This window comes from Heteronotia binoei, chromosome 17, assembly GCF_032191835.1.
Source record: "Heteronotia binoei isolate CCM8104 ecotype False Entrance Well chromosome 17, APGP_CSIRO_Hbin_v1, whole genome shotgun sequence".
In the NCBI taxonomy this organism is placed as follows: Eukaryota; Metazoa; Chordata; class Lepidosauria; order Squamata; family Gekkonidae; genus Heteronotia; species Heteronotia binoei.
Window position 1 is genome coordinate 47,247,851 of NC_083239.1, and position 12,226 is coordinate 47,260,076.

The following is a 12,226-nucleotide window of genomic DNA, read 5'->3' on the forward strand; positions in this document are numbered from 1 at the left end:
GAGAAGAGGGAAAGAACAGCTGAAACCACACTGGCTTCTCCCACTGGAAGCCAACGGGTGAAAGTGGCCCAACAACGTGCGACGGGGCCCACGGCCGCCCGGCCTCATCTTAGTGCAATTGCTCCCCGAGGGACGAGAGCACAGTTGCATGTGCGCAGGAAATCATGCCACTGTTTTTGTTTTTGCATTTGGTGAGACTTTCAGATTTTGGGGAATGAAGAAAGGGGTGGGGTCCTTCCGCAAGCTAGGAGACGGCCGACTGGTTCCGAAATGGTCACGGGGAAAAGGAAAACTGTTCCCATTCAGTTGCGATAAATAGACATATGAATGGGGAAAAGAAGGACACTGTTACGAGCAAAAAGGAAACTGAGAAAATAAATAATCATCTGTGCTGCGAACAGCAGCTTGGGTTGACAGAAGTCCTGCAGCAACATCCCGACAACACTGCCAGTCCTGATCCAGGAGAGCCGCTGTTATCTCCCTGCAGTCTTCGAAAATGGATTCTCCTGGAACCTGCAGCACTCGTTCTGCAGGAAAGCAAAAATACAGCGTCTCCCCCCCAATAATTTTTAGGTTTTATTTTATAAAGTCCGTCGTAACCCATTCGTCCATAGTCCACAAGTCTGTGTCCTTGCGGTATAACTTGGAAGAGAAATTCCGGAAGGAAAAAAAATCTGCAAGCGCCCTTTTCCAGGAGGGGCGGTATGTATGAAAGGGGTCAGGCGTCGGAGCCGGACAGAAACAAGCAAGACTTTGCGCTGTCCTCAAAGCGAGGAAGCTTTTCTCTTGGTCAAGGTCTTCTCGACTTTTCCCCTTGCCCTAAACGGCCTGCCCTCTGAACTTTTCTCAGAGGGAAGATGAGTCAAAAAGGAGCATGTGGGGGGAGGGGGTGCAGAAAGAAAACACAGTGGCTGAGATTGTGAGCACAGCTGTTCTGCCAAAGAGAGAAAAAATAGGGGAAGGAGGGGGGGAGATCACGTTGCCTCTGTTGTTGCGAACTCAGCCTCCCCCCCCTCCGCAGTATCACATGGTGTAGGAAAGAGAGTAGAACTATACAGGTGCTTCCCGAGACAGAATCCGCTTTATGCAGAACGGCCCAGAACTGAAAAAGAGGAGGGGAGGAAGGGAAGAGACATTCAGAGGATCAGAGTCGGAAGGCGGGAATCAAAGGACGCTCTGTTGATCCCCTGGTGTTTGGTCCATGGTGACATTTAAACGATTGCAGATGTCCATGGTGACATTTAAACGTCTCTCCCCACACGTTCCCCAGAGAGTACTACGATCGGGCTCACAAAAACTGCTAGTAATCCCCGGGCCAAAGGAGGCCCGTCTGAAATCCAGCAGGGATCGGGCCTTCTCGGTAACGGCACCTTACTGGTGGAACCAGCTGCCGGAGGAGATGAGGGCCCTGCGGGACCTAGGGCAGTTCCGCAGGGCCTGTAAAACAGTCCTCTTCCGGCTGGCCTATAACAACTAACTGACACTGAGAATTTCTGGATGGAATTAGAATGCATTTAACAGACCGCTGGTTTTTATGTCTTATGTTTTATTAATTTATTGTTTTAATCCTTACTATGTAAATGTTTTTAAGATAAACTTATGTAAGTTTATGTGTTGTGAGCCGCCCTGAGCCACTTCGGTGGGAAGGGCGGGATATAAGTCAAAATATAAATAAAATAAAATATAAATAAATAAAATTACTGAAATGCCAACGCGGATGCTTTTTTAAAAGCGTGTTTCCCCCTACGGTGCTGCGTAAACGTTTACAACGTCCCATTTCTAGACAATTTTCCCAGCCCGCCCTTCAGTTCTCTTCCCTTTTCGCTCCGCTCTGGACGACAGCGGCCCTCCCCACTTGAAACTGCCCCACGCCGAATCCCGTTGGTTCTTCCAGCACCCAACCCAACTTTGCTATAGAGCAGATGCAACTTTAAAGGAACGGACTGTCACTCCTGGGATGCTGAAGGACCAGACCACCTGAGCACAGTCTACCTTCAAAGCACAGAAGGCAGGAATTTGATGGACACGGGAACTCTATGCAGGCAGTCCCAGGAGGGCGGCTATGTCGGTTTGTGGTTAGAAGAGCAACGGGTGGGCGCTTTCACACATGCTGAAGAACACAACGACTGTCTGCAGGTGGGTTTTGCCATTTCACATAGCAAAATGCACTTGCAGAGAGTGGACTGAAAGTGTGTTATTCAGAGTGTGCGAATGCGCTCTCTCAGTGGCTATTAGCTACAGCGTATTGTTGGAACTCTCTGACTGGGGCGAGTGATGCTCTGTATTCTTGGTGCTTGGGAGGGGCAACAGTGGGAGGGCTTCTAGTGTCCTGACCCCACTGGTGGACCTCCTGATGGCACTTGGGGGGTTTTTGGCCACTGTGTGACACAGAGTGTTGGACTGGATGGGCCACTGGCCTGATCCAACATGGCTTCTCTTGTGTTCTTATGTCTGGGGCAAGTGATGCTCTGTATTCTTGGTGCTTGGGAGGGGCAACAGTGGGAGGACTTCTAGTGTCCTGGCCCCACTGGTGGACCTCCTGATGGCACTTGGGGGTTTTTTGGCCACTGTGTGACACAGAGTGTTGGACTGGATGGGCCACTGGCCTGATCCAACATGGCTTCTCTTGTGTTCTTATGTCTGGGGCAAGTGATGCTCTGTATTCTTGGTGCTTGGGAGGGGCAACAGTGGGAGGACTTCTAGTGTCCTGGCCCCACTGATGCACCTCCTGATGGCACCTGGGTTTTTTTCTGGCCACTGTGTGACACAGAGTGTTAGAATGGATGGGCCATTGGCCTGATCCAACATGAGTTCTTATGTTCTTATATGCAGCAGAGGTCCTTCAGTGGCTATTAGCCACAGCGTATTGTTGGAACTCTCTGTCTGGGGCAAGTGGTGCTCTGTATTCTTGGTGCTTGGGGGGGCACAGTGGGAGGGCTTCTAGTGCCCTGGCCCCACTGGTGGACCTCCTGATGGCACTTGGGGTTTTTTGGCCACTGTGTGACACAGAATGTTGGACTGTATGGGCCATTAGCCTGATCCAGCATGGCTTCTCTTATGTCCTTAAAGGCAAGGCTGGCGAAAGAACCCAGACAGGACACTCGGGCTCACAAAGACAGTGCTCTACCAGGACTCTCTGGTGTGTTCTGAAGGGCCGCTTCCCTTACCTCCAGCGTCACATTGGTTCCTGCCCCATCTCTAGGCTCGCATCCAAAAGCAGTTCCTCCAGCTCCTTCTCGTTCTTGCAGCAGCTCAGCTCTGAAAAGCAGAGGGCAGGGGAGAAAGTGTTGGGAGATTCAGCCAGCCACAAAAGCCACCTGTATACAGCAACGTGGGGAATTGCCAGACTGCCCTATGTGTCTGTGTCAGTTTGTGGTTTCTTTGAAGCCAGACCTGCACAGCTCTGAATGACATTTCAAGAAAAGTCGGGGAAGAGGAAAAGGATACTATGTGATGCAAAACCCCAGAACATTGGAGATCAGCTTTTTAACAAGCAATTTCCTTCTTTCCCTTTGACTGTTTCCAGCATATTTTGGAGACCAGCGGGTTGGACTAGATGACCATGCAGGTACCTTCCAACTCTATGATTCCACAGCAGAGAAAAGAGCAAGCGTCCGGTAGCGCCTTAAAGACTAACAAGATTTGTGGCAGGGGATGGGCTTTCTTGAGTCACTGCTCACAGTCTGAAGAAGTAAGGTGGTGGGCTCTCCTTCCTTGGGAGGTTTTTAAACAGAGGCTAGATGGTCATCTGACAGCAATGAAGATTCTGTGAATTTAGGGGGAGGTATTTGTGAGTTTACTGCATTGTGCAGAGGGTTGGACTAGATGACCCTGGAGATCCCTTCCAGCTCTATGATTCTATGACTCCTGAAAGCTCATCCTTGCCACAAATTTTGTTAATAGAGAAGACTGCAGATTTATACCCCACCTTTCTCTATGAATCAGTCTCAGAGCGGCTTACAATCTCCTTTACCTCCTCCCCCCACAACAGACACCCTGCGAGGTGGGTGGGGCTGAGAGTGCTCTCCCAGAAGCTGCCCTTTCAAGGACAACTCTGCGAGAGCTATGGCTGACCCAAGGCCATTCCAGCAGGTGCAAGTGGAGGAGTGGGGAATCAAACCCGGTTCTCCCAGCGACGAGTCTGCACACTTAACCACTACACCAAACCGGCTCTCTAACATGGCTACCTGGGCTTTATCTATGAACACAGAAAGGCACCGCTAAAGTTACCGTGGGTATTTTACGACCATCAGCAGTGAAGAAACACTGTAACAGGATTCCGTTTGATGAATGAGTCTGCTCTTGCACCCATGGGTCCACTGAAAGTCAGGCTCATGTGACTTCACGGTGCCCGGAGTTTAGTGGACTGGGAAAGATTTTTGGAAATGCCTTATTATAATTGTCAGGGAGATCAGATCTGAATAAACTTGTTAACGCTACTGGGTGGATAGAAGTCGATGGACAACTTTGCAAACAGCGTTTATCGCTGTGGTTGTTAAGACGAAGATAAAGTTTTAAAGTCTCCTGATGTAAGTCCTACTGGCGAATGGTTTTATTATGGTAAGCGATTTTTGTCAAGCTGTAATTTACTATTAGGGAAGGTGCCGCGACGTTAATCTTTGTTATTTGGGCTGTGGCTTTTGTTCTATGGCTGGGAACAGAACCGTGTTGTGATTTTTACTGATTCTACGTTTGTTGCTCGCTATAAGTCAGTAGCCAACTCAAATGTACTTGATGTGTACATGAACAATAACTTCAATGGAACCCATGAAGTCTCCTTATACAGCCTCAGGCCACTGGTCCACTGAGGTCGGCTTTGTCTACTCAGACCGGCAGTGGCTCTCTAGGGTCCCTTTCCCATCACCTCCCGCCTGGCCCTTTCATCTGGAGATGCTGGCGATTGAACCTGGGACCTTCTGCATGCCAAACAGAGGCTCTACCACTGAGCCACAGCCCCACTTCATGTTTCTCCAGGGTCTCAGGCTGAGGTCTTTCCCATCCCCTCCTGCCTGGTCCTTTTTAACTGCAGATGCCGGGGATTGAACCTGGGACCTTCTGCATGCCAAGCAGAGGCTCTACCACTGAGCCACAGCCCCACTTCATGGCTCTCCAGGGTCCCAGGCTGAGGTCTTTCCCATCCCCTCCTGTCTGGCCCTTTCATCTGGAGATGCTGGGGATTGAACCTGGGACCTTCTGCATGCCAAGCAGAGGCTCTCCCACTGAGCCACAGCCCCACTTCATGGCTCTCCGGGGTCCCAGGCTGAGGTCTTTCCCATCCCCTCCTGCCTAGTCCTTTCAACTGGAGATGCTGGGGATTGAACCTGGGACCTTCTGCATGCCAAGCAGATGATCTGCCACTGAGCTACAGCCCTGCTTCACAGCTCTCCAGGGTCTCAGGCTGAGGTCTTTCCCATCCCCTCCTGCCTGGTCCTTTTAACTGAAGATGCCAGGGATCGAACCCGGGATCTTCTGCATGCCAAGCAGATGCTCTGCCATTGAGCTACAGTCTCACTTCATGGCTCTCCAGGGTCTCAGGCCGAGGTCTTTCCCATCCCCTCCTGCCTGGTCCTTTTTAACTGCAGATGCCGGGGATTGAACCTGGGACCTTCTGCATGCCTGGCACAGGCTCTGCTACTGAGCCACGGCCCTTCCCTTTATTTAACTTGGCACTGACACCGTCCATCTTATCATGTTATTATAAAGCAGGCAACATAATGTGGAGTCTTTTTTTTTTTTTTTTTTAGCAGGGGAGACTGATACCAGCCAACTGCTTTCAAAAAATGGGAGGGGGCAATTGGGACTTTTGTCCAGTACGGCTTCTGACTGGATCTGCAATTTTTTAAAAATGTCGCTCTGGTTGCACCTGCCATCACAGATCAAGAATCTTCACTGTGTGACTGAAGGTAAGCTTGTGGCTGGCTCCACCTCCCGCAGCGGCCATTTTGTGGCTAGCTCCGCCTCCTCTGGCAGCCATTTCGTGGCGGCCATTCTGCACCCATCGTGCTGTGTCCGGATCCTGAAGGCGACTTGAGGCTCAAAAAGGTTGCGGACCCCTGGGCTATGGCCACGGCTGTGATGCCACAAGACAAAGAAACCAAAGCCCCTCTTTGTATAACAGAGAAAGTCCTCTCCTGCAACTCACAGGGCTCTCAGACACACACACACACACTCTCTTACCATGTTCCGCAGCACAACTGCCCATTTTGCAGTCGCGCCCAAAGGACGCATCCGGTAGTGCATGGGAAAAATCCGTCCTTAGTCCATTAGGCAGTGGGACGCTGTGAACTGCACCTGCGCAAAGCCCTGAGTTCATCTTTTCGGTGCCTAAGCTGGAGCTTGGTACGGAGGCCGACGTTTCAGAGTTGGCTGTTGACGCGGCAACAGTCTCTTTTGCCCGCCCGTCCAGGCAGCCAGTCTTTGTCGGCTGGCTCTGGGTGAGAGGGTCCGCCTGCTGTAGCGGGTCGGCCTGCAGACGAGGCCCACCCTCTTGCCGTGTGCTCTTTTCCTCTGCCTTCTCTGGCAGGCTCTCCACCCGCGTCACCACAAAGATTTTGTGGCCTCGGCCGGGGCTGGAAACCGCGATCCGCCTCTCGTTCGCAGGAGAGCTGGCTTGTGTTGGGGCCCCGCTCGTGACTCCAGCTCTAGCTTCACATTTTATTTCTTCTGTAGTGTTTGGCGGGGGAACTCTGGCTTCACAGCTAGGGGCCTCCTCGGCCTTTAAGGGGGAAGGACATGGCTCAGGGGGATCGCCACGCTCCGGCTCGCTGTGTTCCTGCGGTTGGGCGAGATCCTTCATCACCAGCTTTTCGTCGTCCTCTTCGTCCGTGTCAGAATCTGACTCTGATGACTCGTCGTTGCCATCGACGGCTGTCTTCTCTGGGGTCCCGTTCTCCTGGGACGTTAATGCCTCCTCGACTTCCTCTCCCTCTTCCAGCGCGGGGGTCGTGTCGCCGTTGGGCCCGCCGTCTTCCACGGGGCCCTCTTCGAGGGGTTCGGTGATGGTGATTTCGGGCATTGAGGCGGACTGCTGGAGCTTCTGCTCTTTCTCTTCCTTCTCTTTGGCCAGGACGAAGTTACGCTTGCAGCCATTTTGGATTTCGGTCAGGAGGGCTTTCTGTGTCTCGATAAAGCTCTTCACCTGCAACGGGAAGGAGAAAGACTGTTGAGCCAAGTGACAAGGCACGATTGCGAGCAGCGTACGATTGAGCTGCTTGGCTCAAGAAGGCAGGCACTGTCACTAATCGCTTAATTTAGAGACTCCTTTCTCAAACGAGAGTCAACGCGAATTGTACAATTTAAAACAGATTCGAGCCCTACTCATGTCTGACAAAGGGACATTTGACTCTTGAAAGTTTATACCCTAAAACTCTTGTTGGTCTCTAAGGTGCTACTGGATTTGAATCCAGCCCAAATCTTCACTTGCATTTCTATACACGCTTCAGAAGAAGCGATACCGGCTGAATAACGGCAGAACTTTTGTCCTAAAGAACGAGGACTGGCACGTCAACTAACAAACAATTTGTTGCAAGTGAAGCTTTGGTGATTTGTACACAGAAAAGCAAGCCAAGATTTGGGCTGAAAAAGGTCCAGATACCGAAACCGGTTCCCTTGCCTTGGCTTCTTTCAACATCATCTAAAGGAGTCTTACCTTGGCTGATATTTATGTTGGAAATAGGAAGAAACCTTGTTGGTTCTCATGATACTTGGCATTCAGAAGGTTTATGTATTTGTGGACTGAGCATAGCAATGCAACACAATTTTTCTGATACAAATCTTGCACAGTATCTTTATTGTTTACTAGCAGTATTGTACACAGAAAAGCAAGTCAAGATTTGGGCTGAAGAAGGTCCAGATACCGAAACTGGTGTTCCAAAATATTATAAATACTGTTGTTGTTAATGCTATTGCAAGTGTGCTGCACGGTTTTCTCTTTATTGCCTATATTCACAAACGGCGGTTCTTAATACTGTTATGTGGTTTGGAGCAATTTGGAGAGCAGACTTGAATGGAGTCTACAGAAATGTTTCAGAATAATGCATTATGAATTGTTGATAGTAAGGCAAAATGAATAAGACTCAGCGAGACACAAAGTTGTGTCCAGATACTACTTACAAATCCAGCAAACTTACCTCCATACTGGAAGGAGACAGTCCCCTGAAGAAGAGTTTTGAGGCTCGAAACAACCCAAGGATGGGTCATTATGATCGTCGGACTATATTTATGATTATAAATTAATGAGGGTATTGATCATCTAAGAGACAGTAGGAACAAGAGTGCTTTCCGCATGGAGTAGTTTTTGTATGGTCTCTTGTAACTTGTATATTTCAATATATGTTATATTACTATTATTGAGATTTGAATTTGATATTGAATACAAAGGATTTATATATGTTGGTTCTAGTTGCTTTACTATTTTTACACGGAGAGTTTTTTCACAGGTTGTTAGCATCTCGAAGAAAGGGCAGTGAGCAATCAGAGAGGAAAATCAATCAATTCTGAGTCAAACTGGCTTCTCTCTCGTCTTATGTACCCTGTTTTTCTAATAGCTAACTAATATGTATTTCTCTTCTAGAACAGGGTATCAGAATATTGGGGGGGGGGGGGGTTGTATTGACATACTTAAATAAGGGATATTGGCTGTTTATCTTATTACATATACTAACCCATCCTCTACTGTATTTTAATGCATTCCTTTTTTTCTAATGGCAAACTATAATGATGTTATAATCTCTTGAGTAACTATGCCCTTTATTTAAACCCAAAGCTAACAAAGCCAGAACGTTGCCCAGATTTATGGCACTTCACACCTATGGCATCTATCTGCTTTTTAGCATCCGCCAACATGTTTCAGCCCAGTTAACAACACTAACAAACGCAGACCCCAATCTGGGATTCTTTTAATTTGCTAAAACCATTCCCATGACTCTACAGACCAACTCGCTGCCCGCTTATATTAAGAATTGCTGCTTGCCATTCCCATTTTTGTCTGATGAAGTCTGCTTAAGAGCGTACGAAAGCTTACATTCTGAATAAGACTTAGTTCGTCTTAAAGGTGATACTCGTCTACTGCTTTGTTCTGTTGCTTCACACCAACACGGCTGCCCGCTTGGACCTGGCTTCTCTTTGTAACATGCCCCCCACAGAAGAGGAAGAAAGACCTTAACTCATGAGGGAATTTTGCTACCTCTCATGCCAAGGGTAGCAACACTACGGCTTTTGGGAGCGCCGTGTGTGTTTAACAGAGCGTAGTTACCAGAGACAGCCAAGTCAACACTCTATGCCTGGAAGAAATGAACTTTCGGGAAGGAAACTTGAGCTGTCGAGCGTCGCACGGCTCCGATGTTGCCTTCTGCGCCTCGGGTGGGATCGTATTACTGCCTCACGATGCGGGCAGTTTTTCAAATGCGATGCTGCGGATGAGCACAGTTCCCGCAATCCCACGCTGCTGTCGAAATTCGAAGCGGCTTCCCTCGAGTCGAGTGACTGAGAACCAACCGGGCCAGCACCGGACAGCCGATCTTGCGGCCAAAACTATGGGGATGTCGGGGAAGGGTATGTGTGTTTTCATCCGCAGGTTATGCTTGTGCTGCTCTGCGCAGCTGTGTTGCCCGGGGAGAAAAGGACTTCCTTCTGTACGCCTCTCTGCCTGAAATTAATTAGGGCTGCTTTTGCGGATGCCGTTAATTGCGCGCAATTTTCGCTCGGCAGCGAACGCTTTGCAGAACTCCGAATGTCTCCGCTCAGCCTGACGACAGTGCGGGATAAAAGATGCTCGGACGGACCGTCTCGCCCGGCCCAGGCTTACCGATTCCTTTTTGGGCTCCCTGTCGAGGTCCAGTCTGAGCAGGGAGTGGTTGACCTTCAGGGCCAAGGACAAGGCCATCAGCCCCCCCGTCTTGATCTCGTTTTCTCGCAGGTCCAGGCGGAGCAAGCGAGGGCTCTCGGCGATGAACTCGGCCACAGCCACCGCACCTGGAACGTCACAAGAGGTGCCTGACGTGAATGCGGGTGAGGGAAGCTTCTCTGCCTCTCAAGCGGCGTAAGAACATAAGTACAAAAGAGAAGTCACGTTGGATCAGGCCAATGGCCCATCCGGTACAACTCTGCGTCACACAGTGGCCAAAAAAACCCCAAGTGCCTCAGGAGGTCCACCTGTGGGAACAGGACACTTGAAGCCCTCTCACTGTGCCCCCCCAGCACCCAGAATACAGAGCATCACTGCCCCAGACAGAGAGTTCCATCTGTACCTTATGGCTAATAGCCACTCATGGACCTCTGCTCTATAGAAGAACATAAGAGAAGGCATGTTGGATCAGGCCAATGGCCCATCCAGTCCAACACTCTGTGTCACACAGTGGCCAAAAAATCCCCAAGTGCCATCAGGAGGTCCATCAGTCGGGCTAGAAGCCCTCCCACTGTGCCCCCCCCCCAAGCACCAAGAATACAGAGCATCACTGCCCCAGACAGAGAGCTCCATCTATACCTTGTGGCTAATAGCCACGGGTGGACTTCTGCTCCATATGCTTATCCTATCCTGTCTTGAAGCTGGCTATGCTTGTAGCTGCCGCCACCTCCTGTGGCAGTGAATTCCACGTGTTAATCACCCTTTGGGTGAAGAAGTGCTTTGTTTAATCCGTTTTAACCCGATTGCTCAGCAATTTCATTGAATGTCCACGAGTTCTCGCATTGTGAGAAGGGGAGAAAAGTACTTCTTTCTCCACCTTCTCTATCCCTTGCATAATCCTGTAAACCTCTATCATGTCACCCCGCAGTAGACGTTTCTCCATGCTAAAGAGCCCCAAGCGTTTTAACCTTTCTTCATAGGGAAAGTGTTCCAACCCTTGAATCATTCTAGTTGCCCTTTTCTGCACTTTTCCCAATGCTATAATACAGGGGTGGCCAACAGTAGCTCTCCAGATGCTTTTTGCCTACAACTCCCATCAGCCCCAGCCATTGGCCATGCTGGCTGGGGCTGATGGGAGTCGTAGGCAAAAAAAGCATCTGGAGAGCTACCGTTGGCCACCCCTGCTATAATATCTTCTTTGAGGTGTGGTGACTCACTCTGTTTCCTATTAATGAGCCAGTTTTTGATCCGCAAGAGGACCTGTCCTTTCACTCCAGGACCCTCGAGCTTACTAAGGAGCCTTTGATGAGGAACTTTATCAAAAGCTTTCTGGAAGTCAAGGCAAACGACATCCATTGGGTCCCCTTTGTCCACATGCTTGTTCACCCCCTCAAAGAACTCTAAACAGGTTAGGCGGAGAACCGTCCGGCCCGGCGGGAAGAGGGCGAGGCCCGACTCACCTTCGCACGTCAGCTTCGTTGAGGCCAAGCCCAGCCGGAGCACCGAGCGGTTGCCGATGAGCCCATTCTTCAGGTTGCGGACGCCTTCGTTGCCGATGGGGTTGTGGCCCAGGTTCAGTGTCTCCAGGCTCTGCATGTGAGGCTGAGGGGGCAAGTGGGGAAAGACGGGCCGTCAATGCGTGATTAAGGGCTCGTTCAGAGAGCGGCTGGCTGGCGTGTCTCCTGATTGCGGAACTGCCCACCTGCTGGGCTTATAGCTATCTAAAGCAGCAGAGACGTCAACAGCTCCCAGAGGACCTGGCACGGGGCTTGGTTGAGAAGGCAGGCCTTCGCCCCTCCCTATCTGGGGATCCAAAGCTACTGGGAGGGGGAAGAAGACAAGACAATTTAAACCAGGGGTGTCGGACTCAGAGCCAGTTTGGTGTGGCAGTTAATTGTGTGGATTCTTATCTGGGAGAACCGGTTTGGATTCCCCCCTCCTCCACTTGCAGCTGCTGGAATGGCCTTGAGTCAGCCATAGCTAAGGCAGAGGTTGTCCTTGAAAGCACAGCTTTTGTCAGAGCTCTCTCAGCCCCACCCACCTCACAGGGTGTCTGTTATGGGGGAAGAAGATATAGGAGATTGTAAGCTGCTCTGAGACTGATTCAGAGAGAAGGGCGGGATATAGATCTGCAGTCTTCTTTTTCTCAAACAACATAAGAGAAGCCATGTTGGATCAGGCCAATGGCCCATCCAGTCTAACACTCTGTGTCACACAGTGGTCAAAACAAAACAAAACCCAAAGTACCATCAGGAGATTCACAAGTGGGGCTAGAAGCCCTTCCACTTGCCCCCCCCCCCCCCCCAAGCACCAAGAATACAGAGCATCACTGCCCCAGACAGAGAGTTCCAACAATACGCTGTGGCTAATAGCCACTGATGG

The 12,226-nt window shown here is 50.2% G+C and overlaps 1 protein-coding gene across 1 annotated transcript in view; it reads right to left on the bottom strand.

The window, feature by feature from the left end:
• Window positions 1–1,020: 1,020 nt before the first annotated feature.
• PPP1R37 (protein phosphatase 1 regulatory subunit 37) overlaps window positions 1,021–12,226 on the bottom strand; it is a 111,816-nt gene continuing 100,610 nt past the window's right edge. The window contains exons 9-13 of the mRNA XM_060257574.1: window positions 11,305–11,446; window positions 9,806–9,972; window positions 6,178–7,138; window positions 3,168–3,258; window positions 1,021–1,102 (exon numbers count right to left, since the gene is read on the bottom strand). Of these exons, the coding sequence (XP_060113557.1) occupies window positions 3,176–3,258; window positions 6,178–7,138; window positions 9,806–9,972; window positions 11,305–11,446 (1,353 nt within the window). The 3' untranslated portion in view covers window positions 1,021–1,102; window positions 3,168–3,175. The remainder of the gene's footprint in view (window positions 1,103–3,167; window positions 3,259–6,177; window positions 7,139–9,805; window positions 9,973–11,304; window positions 11,447–12,226) is intronic.